We start from the raw sequence: 19731 nt of genomic DNA on the forward strand, positions 1-19731 counted from the left end.
GGGGCGGTCGCTGCACTTTGTGTTTTGTCCCTCTCTTCCTTTCCTGCCCCTTAGGGAAAGCTGGCTTTGCCGGGTGATCTGCTTTCTCCCCAGCAGGGACGGCGCTCGGGCCCGTGCCCAGACCCGCAGCTGCTGCCAGCGTCGGCCCCGGTGCTCCTGCAGGTGAGGGGGGGCCGTGCAGCGCCAGCTCCATGGGCCTCAATGGCCAGGGCCTCCTGCTTACGAGGGAACCTCTCGAATTCCCGGCAGCACTTCCCACTCTACCGGAGAAGCGATGCCAACTGTTCCGGGGAGGACGCCGCGCCTCTGGAAGAGCGGGGCATCCCCTTTAAGGAGAGATACGATGTGCTTTCCCAGGAGGCCTCACAGCAGGTTCGCGGGGAGTGGGTTGCCCACCCACCGACACACAGACAGATGGCCGGCACAGTTCCCGGCCTGGGGGTGGAGGGCAGGGGTTTGGCAACATCTCAGCTTTTCGTGTCATCCTTTTGTTCCTCCCCCCGCCCCCCGAATTCTCTCTTTTTTTTTTAAGATTTATTTATTTGAGAGAGAGAAAGCGAGAGACAGAGCACAAGCAGGGGGAGGGACGTAGGGAGCAGACTCCCCACTGAGCAGGGAGCCCAGTGCGGGGCTCTATCCCAGGACCCTGGGATCATGACCTGAGCCAAAGGCAGACACCTAACCGACTGAGCCACCCACGTGACCCATGTTTCCTAATATCAGGTTCATAATATCTTCAACTATTATTTATTCAGAGTTTTTTTCATCAACTTAAATGTATTTGAAAATGTGAATGGAACTTGTAAGAGTTAATTTTGGGGGACTTAATTAAGATGTTACTTATATATGTTTATAAATATATTTACATTATACAAACGCATATTTGTATAATGTACGATATACTATGTAATAAAATATAAATATATTTATAAATAAATTTATAAAAATATTTGTAAAAATATAAATATGAGATAAGAAGGATAGATTCTCCCTCAAAGCCTGAGCTTACTTTTGATAGGCTCTAAACCAACCAAAGGATTTTAAGGAAAAAATAAAAGCCCCCAACCAAGTAGGGGTTTTATATTTAGCTTCATGATATAAGGGGTGGCCTGGCCCTGGGCCCCGAGGGGGCTCTGTCCATGCACTGACCGCCGGTTGCTGTCCCCCGGGCGTGGTAGCTGCTTTGGTGGCTCCGGCCACGCCTCATCCTGAGCGGCCACACGCACAGCGCCTGCGAGGTGCTCCACGGGGCGGGAGTCCCTGAGATCAGCGTGCCGTCTTTCAGTTGGAGGAACAGAAACAACCCCAGCTTCATCATGGTAATGTGAACGTTTATTTTCATCTGAACGCTCTCATAGAAGTATTGAAATCAACACAGTAATCAACTATTTAATTGCTGCAATCTGTAAAAACATACAAACTCTGTAAATACAAACGTACCCTGCTCCCCACGCACACTTGGTTTGATCCACTGACCCCTGTCTGCACGCCTCTCTGGGGACAGGAGCATGGCACTGCCCTGGAGGGGGTGGGGGTGGGGCATCCTGCAGAGTGTGTCATCTCCATGGGCCACACCGTTCTCAGGTAGTAGGCTGCGCATTTTAATGTTCTAAGGAAACAGGATCCTGTCTTCATTGGCTGTGTGCCCTCATCTTGTGGCATGGCAGGAGAAGGCTACAGGTCTTGCAAGTTGACTCAACATGTTGTTTCAGTTAGCAGCCACTTTTACTTCATGAAAAGATGGGGAAGCCCTCATATTTTCAAATTCAAAGTAAATGAGACCATTCCTCAGTGTCGTTCCACATCGCAAAAATGTCTACAAAAAAAGCCCACCGAGGTGCCCCGGGTAAGCGGTTGCTTATTTTAGCATGAAGTGGCATGAGAAATGGCCTTGTAGTCCTAGTTTCTCAGTGACCACTGATGTAATCTCTATGCCTCTTGCGTCTCTGTCGTGTATGCCCACTGCATTTTAGGGGGACCTGCTGTGCCAGGGGCTAGTTTCAATGAAGAGCTCAGCTCCACTCAGCACGCTAGGAGCCTTCCCTTCATGTCTCCAACCAGTGCTTGTGGTTGGTGGGTGGTGGCTTGTGGAGGCTGAAGGCTGTGCCCCTTCGTCTTGGGAGGAGAGCCACTTCCTGGCCTGACTTGAGTCAACCAAGATGGCTGCCTTTCCTCTGTTGCGTCTAAGTCTGTTGGGTGGCGCTGTGGGAGGGCTCTCCCTGCAGCATTAACATTCTCGTTTCCTTTCTAGGGCAGTATGACACCCACAGAGTACGCCCTTGCCAAGTGCCACCTCCCCTACGAGGACACCGTTCTGGCCACGTACTGTGTAGCAGCTGGGCTCCTGGTGGTCCTCATATTAGTTCACTCTGAGCTTCTCCCCTCACCTTTTCTTTTTGGCTGGAACCTGCTCAGAAAATTTAAGACAATGTGAAGAGCAGGAGACTTTTGTTTCTCGTAATAAATAACAAAGCCAAAGAAACTGGACCTCGGGCAGGGCTCACATGAGATGAGATCAAAGGAGGCTGTCTTGACACACATCACAGAAACTGTAAATCACGGATGCAAATTCCTGCAGAATAAATAGTTGATTGTACTGTTCTCATGCTATAAAAATGGAACATGTCCTCTGCAACAGGTCTGTTTTCTCATTTTATCAAATATATGTATAATCAAAGATCGTGTCTGTACAATATGTAAAAGCTATTAAAGTCATCACTTGCATGCACTAGACTGTCCTACCTTCCCCAAGCTGGAGCTGGCGGCCCGGGAACACACTCGGGAGTGCGTGTGAACAAACGCTGGGTTGCTTCTGTTCCCCTACGAAGTGGTCCTCACAGTCTTATCTATTATAAAGCTGAACACTTAAAATAATAAAAGCACAGATGCCACAAGCAGGAATATATTGTTTTCACAGACTTTTGTACTTTCTGTGCTAATAATGGAATCGGATTTGTAGAGAAGTGTAATTTTCTCTCCAGCAGACCAGGCTGTTAAATCTGAATGTAATGCCTGTCCATGAGCCAAAGAAACTTGAGAAAAGGACTGGGAAAGGGGCTTTTGGTATTTAAAAATGAATATGTTTCGATAATTTTCAGCCAGGTAAGATGTGTTCTTTCTGTGCGCCTTTTCCGAGCCTGGCTCTGTCTCTCTAGGCAGCTCCGTTGCAGGGGAACTGCTGCGTGAGAATGTAGGCACACGGCTTCGCTGTTGGTGCACACGTGGGGGTGCGGCTCTGCGGTTCTTCCCGTTGTACGTCAAGAGCACAACGGAAAGAAAAGAACCTCCACTCTGTGTGTCTCATTTCACATCGGAGTTTTACGCAACAGGGATGAGAGGGGCAGGAATTCAGTGATGCGGACATAAATTACGTGTTCACTACACTGATCGTCTGGAAGGTTGTCGTCCTTTCTTTCCTGGAACAGTCGCATTTAAATCTGGATGCATTTATAAAGGACTGTACAATGCTGCCTTCTAGAATAGACTTTAAAATATTAAAGACTAAAAGGAAAGGAAGTGACGTCAGCTAGGCTGTCACTTCTGGGCTTGTATGGTTGAAATATATCTTTGGACATCTTTGCAGATTCTCTTAGACCTAAGAAAACTACCCTCCAAGCTGTGGCTGTGGATAGACTATGAAGCATCACCGCTACGGTGATTCTCGCTTTCTAGATACTGTCCTGTGCTGTAACTTGTGAGGCTGCGTTTGCAAATCTTTCCCGTGTGAGCAACAGCCGTAGACTTTGACTTTGTATTTCAAATAAAGGTGGTAATATTTCCGCTTCAAGAGGCAAATGGAGATGCTATCCTTTGATTCTCTCAGGCCAGATACAAACACTGACACCCCTCTCTCTCCTCCTTGCTGTTTGCTTACGGCAGAAACTGTGGTCAAGTGAGTGGTTCAAAAGCTTTGACCAAGGGAATGCCTGGCCTCGTTCTACTCAAGAGAGCTTGTACAAGTTTTTAAATTGCAAAATAATCAAAAGACAGATTGGAGGAAAAAGTCCTTGGTTTCTGAAGGAAGCTTGTGATGGGACAAAATTGTAAGATGTGAATGATTAATATGTATGATTGATATATGTGTATATATATATTTGATCAAGGACATTTTTAAAAGTACTAACCTGATAAAATACCCTAAATTCTACAGATACCATTCTCTTTTTTAGAGCAAGCAGCAGGTAATGTGACATTTAGCTGTTCAACACGATAAAAACACGTTTCTTTTACAGATAGAGCCATAATCAAGGCACAAAGATCTACAAGGATTTTTTTAAGTAGTTATATAAAATAATGTTACATCTGGTGGTCTGTACAGTTACAATAAACCAGCCATAAAACAACAGCAACAACAACAAGATACGGAAAGACTCTTGTCCAAGCATAGTCAGTCTAGAGAATCATTTTGAGACGGGACGCACTGCAGCTGTGCGTGTGATAGGTTTTCCGCCTAAATGTAAAAGGCTCAAAGTAGGTCTAATTTAATGCCTGAGGTTGGCAGCGACTCCAACACGACTGAGAAAAGGGTTTCTCTCCACTCTGTGACTTGAGGTCCGTCCTAGCTCTTGGGCCAACGAGGCTCGGAAGGGGCGGCCACATGTCCGCCTGACCGCATCGTACCCCTGCCTCTACAATTGTGCTTGATACTTCGGAAAAAAGTGCCATTCCTCCCCCATTTATCAAGCTCCTGCTGAATCCATGAAGCACTGAGTGGATGATGAAGAGGGCCCCCCCCCCGGAAAGATTTCGCTGCAGCATCACCCACCTGAGAGTGGTGGTCCGCGGTGACACAAATGGGTGCAGGTGGGGGCACCGGGGAAGGTTGTGCTCAGTGAAGACAAAAGCTACAAACCAAACCTGAGGGGAACAGAGGTAGCCAGAGGCTTGGTGGTCACACACGAGCCAACACAGAACAGGACAGGTGGCAGCTGGATGAGACTGGGAACTCCCCACTTTTGACCATGGGTTGGGGTTGACAGTCCTGGAATAAACGCTCCCCCTGGCAGGGTGGCCAAGGGAGGAGGGGCAGGCGGAGAGAAGGTGTGAGAAGGCGCGCCCACCCCCCCAGGGCTGCCTCACAAGAGTTCGTACTGTTTGAGGTGCATTCTCTGGATGATGTCGCGGCAGTCGTTGAACACCCTGCGGATGTTCTCGGTGTCCACGGCACAGGTGAAGTGTGGGTAGCAGTAATGCTTGCCGTCCCCTGTCGCAGTGCTGATCCTCTGCGAAAAAAGAAAAAAAAAAAGCTGTCTGGGTGGCGGGGCCCTGGCCGCCATGCCCAGCGGTAGTGGGAACACTGCTGCCAACCCATTAATTCTTGGAGAAAGACTTAGGCGACAGGTTGACCAAAGACAAGAGGATCTGGGGTTGTGGTTGGTTTGACACAGGAACACTCAGCTGTAAGGACTGCTTAAATACTGCACACCGCTGGAAACTCAAAGAACCTTCTGCCCGTAGAAGCTTAGGGTTCAGTTGAGATAGAATATACATCTAAAAGACAGCCACTGAGAGAAATGAGGGTAGAATTTTCCAGAAATGCATGTCAGTCCTCAACCAGCGCTATCAAATGGAACTTCCTGCGAAATGGAAGTGTTCTGTATTTGCCCTGCCAGTATGGGAGCCACTATTACTTGCTGATGCAACAGAGAAGGATTTTTAATTTAATTTGATTAAGTTTAAATATCCACACATGGCTAGCGGTTCCGTGTGGATCGCACATCAGTCATACTGCCTCCTCCTCCACCTAGAACTTAGTGTTTCCTGGGGGCGTCCCCTGGTGAGCAGTGGGAGGCTCGTGGCTTTTCTCCCAGAGGAGAAGCGGCATGACTGGTCATGATTCACAAGGACATCATGGAGTGACATGCCCATGTGCATTGGGAAGCTAAGTGGGGCCACGTGGAGAGAGGCTGTCACGGGCTGAATTGTGTCCTCCCCACACCAATTCGTATGTTGAAGTCCTAACCCCCAGCATCTCTGAGTGTGACTATTTGGAGACAGGCTCTCTTTTTCAAGAAGTAATTTTGGCTAAAATGTGGTCATGTGGGCAGGCACTAATCCAGTAAGACAGGAGTCCTCAAAAGAAGAGAGATTGGGACGCACACTACAGAGGAAAGGCCATGTGGAGACCCCATGAGAAGGTGAACATCTACAAGCCAAGGGGGAGAGGAGGCCTCAGGAGAAGCCAACGCTGTTCACAGCTTGATCGCAACTTCTAGCATCCAGAAGTGTCAGAAAATAAATGTTGGGTAAGCCCCCAGTCTGCGGTGCTTTCTCACTGCCTCAGCTGGTGAATGCAGAGGTCACGTGGAGCTTTCTTTGTAGGTGCCCAACGGGATCCCTGGATGTCCTCCTTGTCTCCCCTCCCACCCCTTTTCCTGCAAAGCATCTTGGGAATCGGCTGTCGGAGAGAAACCAAGACCCCTGCCGTGCTGTCTGAAGATGTTACTCAGGTTATGAAAGTCCTCCCGGGAGGACAGACTTATTTTGAGCAATCGTCGGGCTTCTCTTGAGCAATTACAGTTTTTACAAGACTGATGGACCCGAAATGTGTGGAGTAGGCATCTCTGGAGGCCTACAGCCCTGGGGGGGGGGAACTGGCACCGGTGGGGGTGGGGGGGGAGCACGCAGTGGGTGAGGGAGAAACAGGCCTCCCTCCGCACCGCTTGGAGAGTGTGTCTCTGCCTGGAGCCCACGGACGTAACCAGAGCCATTACAGAGGTGGCCGCACTTTGCGTATCTCTAAACACACTAAACGTTTTCTAACGTTTCTAAACATTCTCATTTTGAATGACCGAAACACGCTCGCCGGGGAAAGCTGGGCCATTCCACACTCTGCTTGACTGGCCCACCTGAGCCTCGTCTCCGAGGCTCGCTCTCAGGAGATGAGATTCAGGGTAACAGAAAATGAAGGGGAGCTCATAAAATACCAGGATGAGAAGCCCAGTTCAAACACACAGGCATCTACCAGATGCCAGAGCATCAAGACACAGGGTGCCGACCTCACGCTCTGCCTTTGAAACCGTCTGCTCTCAAAGGTCTGGCGACGCCTGCCCTGGAGGCCCCTCCAGCCCAGGTCTGGGTGTGGATTCCAGTCTGAGGGCAACCAGAGGGACACTGGGGGCTGACCACCTGGCCCGCCCTCCCTCCTGGCTCCTGGCTCCCTCCGTTCTGAGCTCCTCCTGCTCTGGGGGTGTTTTGGGCCTCGCCGTTGTGGCAGGAAGTGACCCTGACTGGGACAAACCTGGTGGCCAGTGCCGTCCTCATGTGAGGACTGGTAAGGAGAACGCTCGCAGTGCCTGGCCCTTTCTCACTGAGGGGCTCTTCTCCTTAGCCTTCCCCCTTCTCTGCCCAAGCCCACCTTTCTCTCCTCAAGGCCAGGTCCCCCCACGTCCCTCTCCCTCTCTCGTCTCAGGGGCTTTTATTGCCAAAGTTATTGTTTTGCCCACATTTGCTCCTGTCCTGTTTCGATACCGATCAATAACCATGTCTGCAGCCTGCCCTGCTGTCTTCTAACCTGGGTCAAAACTCCTCAGAGGACTCACTGACCCAGGCAGATTCCACCATAAAAAATGGAAGTCAGTAACCCCTAGGCTTTTATTTCCCTGACTTGCAAACTGCATACAAGCCAGGTTGCGTCCATTTTTAGAGCAGAAAAGGTTTCTGCCCAAGATCCAAATGGTGGGGGCATGGCCGTTCATGCTGGGAGGGGGTAGCTCCGTTTCTCATCTTTAAATGCATAATGTGCATGCTTAGTTAACTTTCAGTTCTCATTAGAATAGCATTTTATGGAACGTTTTTTATGTGTTTTTCTATTTTATGGTCTTGCAAGACGCTCCTCAAAACAGGAGGCCGCGATACGCGACGTACTAACCTACCTGACTGAAGAGATTCACCATGCACACCAGCACGGCAAAGGTTCTGGACAGTCTGGCAGCAGAGAAACCTGTCTCACTCGATTGACACAACACTTTCCGGACTTGGTCACTGCAGGGCCCTTCCCCGTGCTACCTGCTCAACTCTGGGGAAACACTGTGCAGCAGAACTCACTTTGGGGACTTGTTTTTTTGTTTTTTTTTTTTTTCTCCTTTTTACTTTCTCACTCGGTATAGGATTCAGGAGGCAACCAACAGGGGTTGTGGTGGGAAGAGGGCAGAGGAAAAGTTCCCCTTAGGAGTCAGGCTGGCACCTGATCCCCACGGAAACGCCAGGCACGCTGTGGACCATGCCCGCTGCAGACTGGGCTGCCTCGCACCTCTCCAGAGGCACACGGTCCACGTGTCCCCTGCTGTCCTTGGTGCTGTGGCTTCTACTAGTTTCAGTCTAGTAAAAACTCAGAGGCAGCTCCACGCTGCACGTTATTCAAGAGACTACGGACAGATGGATGGATGGATGGATGGATGGATGGATGGATGGACGGATGGATGGATGGACGGACGGACGGACGGATGGACGGACGGATAAATAAAGCAAATGTGGAAAAATTTTACCAGTTGGTCAGTTGGGGTGAAGAGTATGTGGGCGTAAATTGTGTAAGATCTTTTACTTTTTATGGAAGTTTGAAATCATCTCAAAATAAAAAGTAAAAAAAGAGAAAGATCTGAATTTGTCTGAATTAGCCTCTGGGTGAATGAAGGGGGAAGTCTGTTAAAGGTCTCTTTCCTTTTGGAAAATACAACAGGTGAACACAGTCTCTCTCGTCTCAGTGCCATTCCCTGGGGCCTTGGGCACAGCGGGAAAAGTGCTGTGCTCCCTGTTCTTGCTTGCAAGCTGCGTGACCTGAGGTGAGAAGTCCAAACTCTCTGAAACTCAGTGTAGCTCAGCAGTGAGAGGAAGCAACGCCTTCGTCATCTCTCATAATTTGGGGGGAGAGTCAATGAGATCACGAAAGGGTGAGTAATATGTAAATTGCAAAGAACAATGCAACACTAAGTTGTTAGGAAAACAAAGACTCAAACTGCTTACCAAAAACAGGTCTCGGATAAAGAACTTAGCCCGTGTCACTTTGGGATCTTCTCCTGCATCCGGTGTTGCTGTAAAAATGACAAGTGGAAGTTAGTTTAAATAGTCTGAAACAAAGATACAACTCCATGGAAAATAGAGGAGGATTACAAAGTTGGGCTACCGCACACCCACGGTGCTGAAAGACGCTTGCAGCAAGGCAAAAAGCGAAAACGTAACTTTATTTCTCTCCTTCACCTCTGAAGAAAGTTTTGCTTTTGTTTTTGGTGGTGGGGGAAGACTCCCACTCAGATAAAATGAAAGCATGCCACGGAACACTGACCAACCCCACAGCTGCCTTCCCCTTCCGAGCTCGGGCGAGAGAGAACATTCCAGAGGCTGTGGTTTTAGCAGTGGTTGTGCTCGTCTGGTCTGCATTCTCTCTCCTTAGCCTTGTTCTAGGGAAGACCTCCCCTTCACTGTTTGACCTCCGACTCAGGCATTTGGAGCCTTACATGAAATCAACTGTAGTGACCTGATTTTCCCACGCAGAATGTAAGTTCATGGGATCATTCAATATTTTCTGTGGCCCCTGAAATCTACTTTCTTAAAATCTAGGCTTCACTGCATGCTCTCATTACTCTCTTTCTTCTCTGTTGCAACTACTAGGATTATATTATTACTCACACAGAGCAGGCCATGGGGAGCGCTACAGGGGCTGAATCAGGTATGACCTGCAGACCTGCCATGCTTGGCCCAGGCAGGTGCCTGGGTGGCCTCAGTGCAGAAGGGAGGGAGGAGGAGGCAGGGAGGGGAGCACGGGATCCACGGAGGGTTGTGGTGGGGAACCCAGCTTGTACTATTTCCTGACAGGCCAGGTTTGGCTCCAGCATGTGGTGAGATTAAGCCCGTGTTGTTAGGGATCATTAGTAGGGCTGGGGTTGTGTTTCAGAAAGATTTTGGCAGAAATTCAGAGAATTTTCTGGAAAGTTGAGGAGCAGAGTAGGGAGCCTGGGCAGGACACTGTCTTGACCAGATCCAGAGCTGAGAAGAGGCGAGCGAGGGCCAGGACCAAGACAGAGAGGAGGGAAAGAAGGAAGAGCACGTCACAGTGGACGCCTGAGTGTTGACTGTCTAGGGCGCAGGGCGCTGGGGCCTGGCTCCCGGGAGAAGAAAGAAGGCCTGGCTCGCTGGAGGCCACAGTCGAGGAATGAGACGGCAATGCCAGCCGACCTCTGCGGGCTTCTCTTAGGCCGTGGGCTGGCCAACAGACCGGCCGAGGTTAGCGTGAGGATCACCGTGAATTTTCTTTACTTCCTACCTGAGTTTTCCTGAGTTTCTAGGAAAGTTCCTTTCGTTCTGCTTTATCCAATCGGAGGTTCAGATTTTAAGAAGTGGTATCATTTCACCACAAATAAATCCCTACTCCCAGGTGGCCCAGCGTGCGCTGAGAACCGAGGAGCAGCAGTGGGAAACGGGGTCTGCCCAGGGTGGGGCCTTTCGGGATTTAGCACTGAGAGCCCTCCCTCCCCTAGTCCCTGAACCCCACAGGTGGCTGGCCACCCTGGTGGTGGCCAGAGCCATTGCTGGGGACATGAGAAGTGGACATGGTGGCTGAAAGTGTGGGCTTGGGCATGAAGGTTCAGAGGCTGCCTGTCCTGGGGGGCTCTACCTGAGTGACCTTGAACAAGAAACTGCCTCTCTCAAGGTCACTTTCCACAGGAAAACAGGCAAATAACAGAAAGGGTTATTTCTAGGGTTACAGTGGGGGGGGGGTACAGTGGGTGTAAAGGGCTGCTACAGTTCCCAGCTCACAACAGACCCAACCAAAGCACCAAGAGACAGAACTGAATTCAGCCAATGACATACTCCCACCCAAAAGTGCCCTGTCTCCTCTTGCTCAGTTTGAATGGAAAGTCAAACCTTGACATTTTTACACATGGAATCTGAAATAGCACATTTTAATATGCTAGTACTTTAAGGTGGGGCAGTAGTCCAGAGGATTGATTCAAATTAGTTGAATTCCCTAAAATCATCAGAACTGTTTGAACTATAATAACAGGTCTATTAAAAAAAAACACACGGGGCGCCTGGGTGGCACAGCGGTTAAGTGTCTGCCTTCGGCTCAGGGCGTGATCCCGGTGTTATGGGATCGAGCCCCACATCAGGCTTCTCTGCTATGAGCCTGCTTCTTCCTCTCCCACTCCCCCTGCTTGTGTTCCCTCTCTCGCTGGCTGTCTCTATCTCTGTCAAATAAATAAATAAAATCTTAAAAAAAAAAAACAAACACAATCATTTTCCTTAGTCAGGAAAAACTAGTTTTGAAATCTCACCATCTTCAGGAACAGTATAATTTGCATACTCTGGGAAATAATCTTCAATTTTTGATTTCCCCGCCAAGACTTTTTCTGCCAGCATATCCTGTTTGTTCAAGAACAAGATGATAGAAATGGTCCGCAACCACCTGAAAAGAGAAACGTGCAAAGTTCACATCCGCTAGTACGGGAAAGTACCCGTAGCATAGGAGTTACTTGCTGAAAAGAACAACGTTGCCATCTTCCTGAAATGTACAGGATTTAGAATTCTTTGATATACCAATCTCGTGGACCCCTACTCCAGCTGCAAGCAAGACATTCTTATAATAAGTAAACCTTATAATAAATATACGTAGTTGATTCAGCAGTTCAGTATTTTCTAATTCATCTTTACTGGGAATGTAATTTACTGGCACCAAAGCTAAGGTTTATTTATGCAATAAACACACCTGGATTTTTGTGATGCAGTTTACTAATAGAGGGTGGGAAAACGAGACGTTAGAGTGTTAATAACAACAACAAAATACATGAGCCATTAGCCAATCACACAGAATGTGATTTGTAGCTGTACTGGTCCTTCCGGCGCTGAGTCTGAGCAGACCGAGGTTCTCCAGGGGTGGAGTAGGATGGTAGACTTCAGTCAAGATCACGGCATTGGACAAGCTAAGGGGAGGGGCTCAGGTACAGTGACGGTGAAGGATGGGAAGGTTCTCTCTCTGTTTTATTCAACAGACACTGAGAACGGGCTGAGATGAATTCAGTAGGCGCATCAGCAAAGCCTCTGTAAATTCTCTTATTTCAAAGGAATCAAGCTGATGATTGCTGCAGAGGAATCTTACTATGAAGTAGAAACATAGTCCATGCTTCCTCCGAATGGAAATAGCTTTACTGTTCCTTGTTATAAAATAGAGAATCCTGGTAAAAATGAATTTTTAATTATAGAAAAACTAGTATGTAGGAAAAAATCGAATGTAATTACACCCAGAGGCATAACTAGATAACTAGAACTGTTATCTTTTTACTTCCAGGTTTTTTCCTATCCTCAGACATATTTATAAAAAGATCATGGTGTTTCTAAATCTGCTTTTTCATTTAACAATATTGTGGTCATTTTCTCATGTGACTGTGTGTGTGTTTACATATATATATATATGATATATATAATATGTGTAAATATTATATATAACATATATATATATTTTTTAACGATGTCAAAGTATTCCTCTGTATATCCAGTATTTCCTGATTCTTTCCCTTTCTCATTGTCTTAATAATACACCACTGAGAACAGTTGTTGCACACTTTTGATAGAGAAATACTTCTCTGATAAACCCAATGTTTTGCAAGTTCAGCTTAATGTTTCCTGTCCTCCTTGGTGATATTTCTTCTTAAATCATTCAAAAGATACTTTGATTTTTAACTATATACGTGTGTATTGTGTGTGTGTGTGTGTGTGTGTGTGTGCATTTACTGGGTAATCCTTTCTAAAATAATCACCCTTTGCAATAGTAGCAATTTCAAACTCGATTATGCTGTGCTTTTGACCTGTAAGGGATCTTCTCGAGCTCATCTAGTTATCTGTGGATGGTACTTTCTACATTTCAAAAACCAAACAAAACCAGTTTGAACCCTAGATATAACCTTGAGCTTCGGAAACAGGTATTTAAACTTTCTGGACAAAGCCCTATCAGAGCGTCATCAAAGAATACTCCCCATATCAGGTGTGTCTAGACATGAGATGGACCAAAAGAGATCCTGCTAACGGTTCTGGATTTATCAGGACAGAAAGAACGAATATACCCGGAGAAGAAAAATGAAAGTGAGCTGAGTGGTACTTTTAATGAAAGAAAATTTGCAATTTTCGGAGGTGCAACGAATTTCTTATTTTTTTATCACCTGTTGTTCCAGATGCTTTCGAAGAGGTCCAGGGACTCTCGGAGCCTGTTGGTGTTGTTATCTTCCCGAATCACCATGTTGTAGCTGCTGCAGGCTGCCACGTAAATGATAGCCGTGACGTCTTCGTGGGAGAAGAGAGAGAAGGGGAAGCGCCTCCGTTAGACAGAGAGCCACTGTGTGGTCATGCTAAAGCCCGCTTCCACCTGCTACTCATTCCACCCCCTGATTATGAGAATGACTGAAGGAAATGCTGTGTGCTTCAGCAATGTCCCCATAGGAGCCAATGCTAAATGTAAAGTCGGACGCTTCGGTTCTGGCTGAGATTCACATTTAAGGCGGGGAAGAGAGGATCGGGTTCAGAGCTGCTTAAGCGCAGTAGCAGGAATGGGTCTGAGAACTCATCTCTATTGTTGAGAAAGCAGAGCAATCACCGTTAAAGCACTGGATCCATTTTCTTCTCTCGTCCCTCTGGCCGCCGACGTCAAACATGCTGTGGGGGAACATCGGGACACAGTCATTTGAGGCGAGACCCCCTCTGTGTCTCTCCTCTGCCATGGCCCCTGGCCGGTGGCACCGCTCCCTGTGTGGCCTCGGCAGACGGCTCCCCCCGCTCTGAGGTTCTGCATCACTGCCGGGCCCGGGAGTCCTCACCCCGTTGTTTCTTGGGGTCACAGCCCTCACCCTGTAGTCACCAGGCCGGGCTTCATGGGGCATCCCCCCTGCTCCTGAGTGGCTGCTCTGGACCTACCCAAACACCACTGCACAGTTGTCACCTCAGGTGGCCCTGGCTCCCACTGCCCTCCTGGCCCTAAACTTACTGCATGCCCTTTAGGGCCACAGTGTGTGTATGGACTTATCCAGAAGGGCAGTGAGGCACATTTGGGATGACTGAAGGCCCAGGGCCCACGGGAGGAAGGCCAGACTCCCTGACCCTGTTAGGGCCCCAGCAGGCGGCCAGGGGGGCGTCCGGCCCCCCGTCTCCGGCAGGCCTGCTCTCAACGACTTACTGAAAGTTTACTTTGTCCACTTGGAATCGGGTCTCGAAAATCCCTGATGTCAGGACTCTGCATCTGAGAAGGTCCTGAGAACAAGAAGACAAACCAAGTGGCATCGTTGTTCTCCTTCAGAAGGAAAGTGCTGAACGCCACCGCAGTAACCAGGTTTTTCAAATAACCATTTCTTCCAATTGGGAGAGAGACAATACTACTTAAAAAGTCAGACAGGTGTCTGCCTTCGGCTCAGGGCGTGATCCCGGCGTTATGGGATCGAGCCCCACATCAGGCTCTTCCGCTATGAGCCTGCTTCTTCCTCTCCCACTCCCCCTGCTTGGGTTCCCTCTCTCGCTGGCTGTCTCTATCTCTGTCAAATAATTTTAGCTGTGCTTTTATCTTCTTTAGGAATTTTTTTCTTTTTTTAATCACTTCTGCACTTGTCCCAGGGCATCCTGTCATAGGTGCAGCTGACAGGAGGCTCGATTGCTCTGTCGGATTATTTTGAGTTCTTGGGGTCAGCCTCACAGAGATGCGGATTTGGGGAGAGAGGAGCTCAGGCTTCCAGGGGAGGCAGAGAAGAGAGAGCCACCAGGAAGAGCCCACAGCCAAGGCCCTCCAGGGGACACAGACAAGGGCGGGGGGGGGGGGAGTCTCAGAGAGGCAGTTTGAATGGAGCGCCCCAGCTTCCTTGGAGTTCACTAGCTCTAGAGGGGTCTGGGGGCTCCTAAGCTGAGCAATTCAGGGGGATCCGAGTCTCTGTAGATGCCTGATGGCCAAAGGTTCCAGGGGCCACAGAAGGTCCCTCCCTCCTACTTACAAATGGGCAGCGGGGCACTTTCATCCAGCGCGACCCAAAGACCACACTCTGAGTCACACCTGGAGAGCACGCCTGTGGTATGTGCCCCAGGCCAGGGCCCGGAGTGGAATGGGAAGAGTGGCTGAAGTTGGAGAAGCAAAGGTTGAGCTTTTTGTGGACAGCTCCAAGAGGAATGGGAATTGCGTGTTCCATTTCCACAGATTAAATTATTTCCATATTGGCAGTTTAGAAATCTAGTACATTTTAGAGAGCTAAGTCAGGGGCCAGATCACAGGGCACAGTAAATACACCCTGTGCACATGCAGGGACAGTGGGCACAACTGCAGGAAGTAGCTGTTTTATAGATTTTGCCCCTTAATCCATTTACAAAGCATCAGTGAGTAATACTGACAATTCCTCTCATCTCACTGAGTTCAAGCAGGTGGCTGTGGGCTCTGCCTCACATACCTGGTCTGTGGGTGTGTAGTCCACCAAACTGACGCTGTCGATTCTCTCCAGGAAGCTGAAAAGAAAGCCAGCACATGCTCAGAAGTGTTCTCGGTAGCTTTCTCCTGGGCGGTGGACCCTGGGGATGGGACAGTCACAGGAGCACAGGAGGGCAGGGGCAGGTGGGGGAGCTGGGGTGCGTTCTGCCCTTCTTCCCCGAGTATGTGTCCGCCTAGACAGCATACCATTCCCGACTGAGGGGCTGAGGCTGCGTTTCCTGTTCCTTTTTTTACGTCTGCCTTCCCTCTTCCCTCTTGACCACAGTTGGGGGTGAGGGGGTGCTCAGATATTGGGAAGGGGCACGGGGCTTCCTTCAAGGCTGAGCTAGTAGCAGAAGGCCATGTTGCAGTGTAAACACAACGTGGGCGATCAGAGATGTTCCTTTAGTGCGGGGAGTTCCTAATAAGATCTGAAAGTTATGCGTGAGTGTGCGCGTGTCAGCAGGCTTCATCTGGTGAGCGCACCTGGAGAACACACGCGGAGGGGGGGGGAGACGAGCGTGGAGAGAAAGGAAGTCACATTGTATCTGCACGTGGAGGAAGACGCGGACGCACTTGCTGTCCTTCTCACAGAGAGGCCGCCCTGGCCATCTCAGCTGAAATTGCCACGCCAACCACGCTTTATTTTTCTACGTGGCACTTGCCACGGCCTGACATGATTCACATTCACTTGCTTACATTTATTATCTATTTCTTCCTCCAAAATGCAAGACCCACGGGGCAAGTCTGTGTCTTGTTGGCCCAGGTGTCCCCAGCACCTAGCGCAGGCCTGGTCCCTGAATCCTTGTTCGACGAATGAATGTCTGCTCCCCCCCTCCTCCCGCAGCTGGAAGAGGTCAGTGAGCAGGTGGCGGAGAGGCCCAGGCCATAGTGGACACTGTGGAGATTTCCAAGACACAGGAGGACATGGGGACTGGTGAGCTGGTGAGCAAGGACTACCTCTGGAGACAGAGGGGGCAGCAACGGCTTCAAAGCGAAGGAGAACGTATAGGAGAGGGAGGGCTTTGAGTGGCCCCTGGTCTCCTGGCTGTGGGTGAGGTTCCAGCCCTGGGGAGAATGAATGTGCCTCAGACTAAAGGGACACGGCCAACTTCCTTGCCTGCCCCGCTCAGCATGGTTTGGGTTCCTTTGCTGAAGTAAAGTGATGATGGGCCTTCCTCTAATGCGCTAATGCTTGCGGGCGTTTGCACAGTGCCAGACAGGTGTCACCTCCCATCTCCACATGCTCCCTCCACCAGCCTGCATGGCAGGCCCATGAGATGCTTCCAGCATGGGCAAGAGGGAGGCCAAAGACACATTAAGATCACTTAATTCCCTTGGCCATTGTATCTCCTTCCTCCTGAAGAGCTAAAGATTGCCCCCAGTGGTCCAGGATGGTGGCCCGGTGCTGGGGTGACATTTTGACGGCCCTTCATCCATGCACCCTTGTGCACGAGGCCCAGCAGCTCCACAGCCAAGGCCTCCCTTAGAGCTGCAACAGAGGCGCCCCCTGGTGACGCTAAGCCTCGAGCAGAATACAGGAAGGGGCAAGAGTGGGTCCGCTGACGGTAGGGATTTCCTGTCAGAGACAGGAAGTGGCAGGAGGACCGCATCAGGAATGAGGTCATTTCAGCCATGGTGGTGGTGGGTGAGTCTGTTGACGGCACCGCCTGCCGTGGGAGTTGTCAGAGAGTCATCTGCCCCTGGAGAAGGACTGCAGAACCATGGCCTGGTGGGTGGCAAGGCTCCAGAGAAGCCAAACGGACCGTGATCTGCCTGGGGCCTCTCTGGAGTGGGTCCCGCGAGCCACGGTAGGTGCTCCTCTGTGCCCACCAGAAGGTGGGTGAATTGGCTGGGGGCAGAGCTAGTTCCCGAGGGGGAGGAGTTTGGACAGAGTGCAGACAACCCTGCAAGTGCCACAGGAGGGGCCCCCTGGGAGCTGGGGAACCGTGGGAGGCCCCAGGGAGGGGCCTGGCTTGCCTGAGGCCTGTAGTTTGGCTCAGTCCTTGCTGGCCTTGAATTTGGCGGAGTGGAGAGCGCCTCCGAAGTACTCAGTGAGTTCCCGCCCATCTAGCAGGAAAGGGGCAGAAAGACTCTGTGACGGAGTGAGAGAGTTTGCAGCTCTGGAAAAGGGGGCTCTGGTCCATAGCCCAGACAACCAGGTGGGCCTGGTGGGGAGACGAGCTGCTTCCCTGACACTGCGTAGGATACCCTAATTTGATTCAGAGATGGTCTGTCCTCTTGGCAGGAGACATAAAATACTGAACGTGTGATACAGAAACCAATCATCTCCAAATAAAGGGGCTAGAAAATTAAACTAAATATGGAGCCTTTGGCTATAGTTAGAGTTTAGGAAGCAACCAATTTCAAACAGGATGCAAACAGGGTGGAGGTAGGTGGGTGAATTGATTCAGATGGTAATAACTAGTATACGTAGAAACAATGAAATGTGGTTAAAAAATACATCAAAAGTTCTTGATAATGTGATTAAAGACTGCCTTCCAAAGGAAGCGGTGGGAGTACCTTACGGAACGTTATTAAAAATAANNNNTTCAGAGATGCCAAAGACAAAGGCAAAGATGTCAAGTTTGTTCCCATCCCTAATCTCCAGGATGGATATTCAAAGTTCCTTCCGGCTCTGATACTTAATGATCTAAGTAAGACCCCAGAGGCATCACTGAACATTTCCACGAGTCCCTTCTGCATCGTTACTGATGCTGAATTGTATCGTGAGTTCATGCATTTCAAATGTGTGCCGTGAAAATAAGATGTGAAAATTCCCCCCTCAATGTGAATGTGTCCCCTAGTTCTTTGAAAGACTCTCTAAGGCATAAAGGAATGAAAGAGAAATCATAGCAGTCTATTTCTGCCTAGGCTCTTGCCTTAGTCTTTGGTTCAATCAGTGTATTTTCCAGCATGTTTTAGAAGTACTTCAAATTGGAGCTCCTAAGATAGTTTCTAGAGAGAGATGAGTTTTAAAAGGGTCTTCTAAATCATACACAGAATTTTGTATGACTACATTTTAAAGGGTTAGTAAAATTGTCTTCTTAAATATGCCACGGCCTCTTTAATGGAAAAATTAACCAGATTTAAGAGTCAAACTTGGAGACAGTTCACTCACACTAGATACAGAGTCGCAAGACAATACCGAACTATAATTATAAAAAGTCACCATAATGATATGGACTCTGTAAAAAAGTAGTTAAAAAGCAATTTACTTTGATTTTTCCCATTACTTCCTGCTACAGCTGAGGATATTCATGTTTGCAGAAACATTTTTCTTCTTGTCATTTAGATCCCCCTTCTGCTTGATACTGGCACAAAACAGCCGTTCATCTGCTGTCAGCTACCCCACTAAAATGACTCAAACGTCACAGAGTCCTTATGACCATGGCGTAGATCCTGAGAGGGGACAAGGGATCATGAAAAGATGAAAACCATTCTGTTAAATACCTTTAAACAATGAGATCTGAGAAAAAGCACCAACTAAATGTAATTAAAAAGTATCTGTAATTATTTTGTTTGTGAAAATGTAGCAAGTTGGAACTCTGTCAAAGGTTAGTAAGAAACTCCTCTCCTGTGTTACTGAAATTTACTTCTGGATGCTCATATAATGATCTAAAACTACTGTGGAGGAGAAAAATATTACTGATACGGTGACGAAGGACCAAGCAGTTCTGACGTGCGGCGGTTAAGATCCAGGCTAGTTAGAAGAGGGTCCTCGGACCAGCAGCAGTAGCAGCACCTGCAGACCTTGGGAATGAGGATTTGCAGCTGAGCTGTACCCGCAGGTGGTTCGGAACCGCAGTATCCCCAGCGACTCCGTGACCCTTGTGCACGTCAAAGATCGCAGAACACCCTTCCTCTTGGTTTTTCCTGCCACCTTGCTCTAGGCTGTATCTCGCTTCACCGGGATGATATAGTTTGATGACTCACGCTCCTCCTCCCTTCCGCAGGGTAAAGTTCACATTTTCAACCTGGCTTCCAAGCCCTTCCGTATCTGTCCAATCTCTTCACTCTTTTTGATGTCTTGACGTTGAACAAACCCTTCCACTCCTTTCAAATCCCCGTATGGCTTTGGACCTCTCCGACCTTTGTGTAATTCCCACCTCTTTTTCTTTGAAGCCCCAGATTCAACCCTACCTCTTGCTAAGAAGCCAGTTCTTACCACTACTGACCCGATTCCATTCTCTATTTAATGTTCACGATCTGATTAGCACGGGCTACTGCCTTATACTGACTTACTCCCTTCTTAAAAAAGTCCAGGTATAAAACACGTCATGTGTGTCAAGTGCGCTAATCTTAAATGT

The 19731-nt window shown here is 48.9% G+C and overlaps 2 protein-coding genes across 11 annotated transcripts in view; one reads left to right on the forward strand and one right to left on the reverse strand.

Annotated features, from left to right (window-relative positions):
- Positions 1-2728, forward strand: part of MPPE1 (metallophosphoesterase 1) — a 23708-nt gene extending 20980 nt beyond the window's left edge. For 7 of the 10 annotated variants that reach the window (XM_040619636.1, XM_040619637.1, XM_040619639.1 and 4 more), the window contains 4 exons: positions 55-162; positions 250-372; positions 1179-1319; positions 2252-2728. In XM_040619636.1, the coding sequence (XP_040475570.1) occupies positions 55-162; positions 250-372; positions 1179-1319; positions 2252-2434 (555 nt within the window). In that variant the 3' untranslated portion in view covers positions 2435-2728. Of the gene's footprint in view, positions 1-54; positions 163-249; positions 373-1178; positions 1320-1712; positions 1807-2251 lie in introns of those variants that run through there. The other 3 variants (XM_040619645.1, XM_040619643.1, XM_040619644.1) reach the window with 3 other exon arrangements.
- Positions 2729-4294: 1566 nt separating this feature from the next.
- Positions 4295-13862, reverse strand: GNAL (G protein subunit alpha L). Its single transcript, XM_008702136.2, has 5 exons — positions 13580-13862; positions 13149-13269; positions 11271-11401; positions 8962-9029; positions 4295-5222 (listed from the first exon to the last, which is right to left on the reverse strand). Exons 1-5 carry the CDS (start codon positions 13860-13862, stop codon positions 5076-5078), a joined length of 750 nt encoding a protein of 249 aa, XP_008700358.2. The 3' UTR covers positions 4295-5075.
- Positions 13863-19731: the final 5869 nt, after the last annotated feature.

Source organism: Ursus maritimus, unplaced genomic scaffold, assembly GCF_017311325.1.
Source record: "Ursus maritimus isolate PB19 unplaced genomic scaffold, ASM1731132v1 scaffold_33, whole genome shotgun sequence".
Lineage (NCBI taxonomy): Eukaryota > Metazoa > Chordata > Mammalia > Carnivora > Ursidae > Ursus > Ursus maritimus.

What these genes read in the sequence shown, in the direction of transcription:
- GNAL (XM_008702136.2), bottom strand. Translation starts at nt 13,862, where the DNA reads ATGCCCCATGAAGCCCGGCCTGGTGACTACAGGGTGAGGGCTGTGACC. An exon ending in ATGGATCCAGTGCTTTAACG is followed by an intron (nt 13,270 to 13,579) that starts GTGATTGCTCTG and finishes TCTCCCACGAAG; the next exon opens with ACGTCACGGCTATCATTTAC. An exon ending in TTATCCGAGACCTGTTTTTG is followed by an intron (nt 5,223 to 8,961) that starts GTAAGCAGTTTG and finishes CTTTTTTCGCAG; the next exon opens with AGGATCAGCACTGCGACAGG.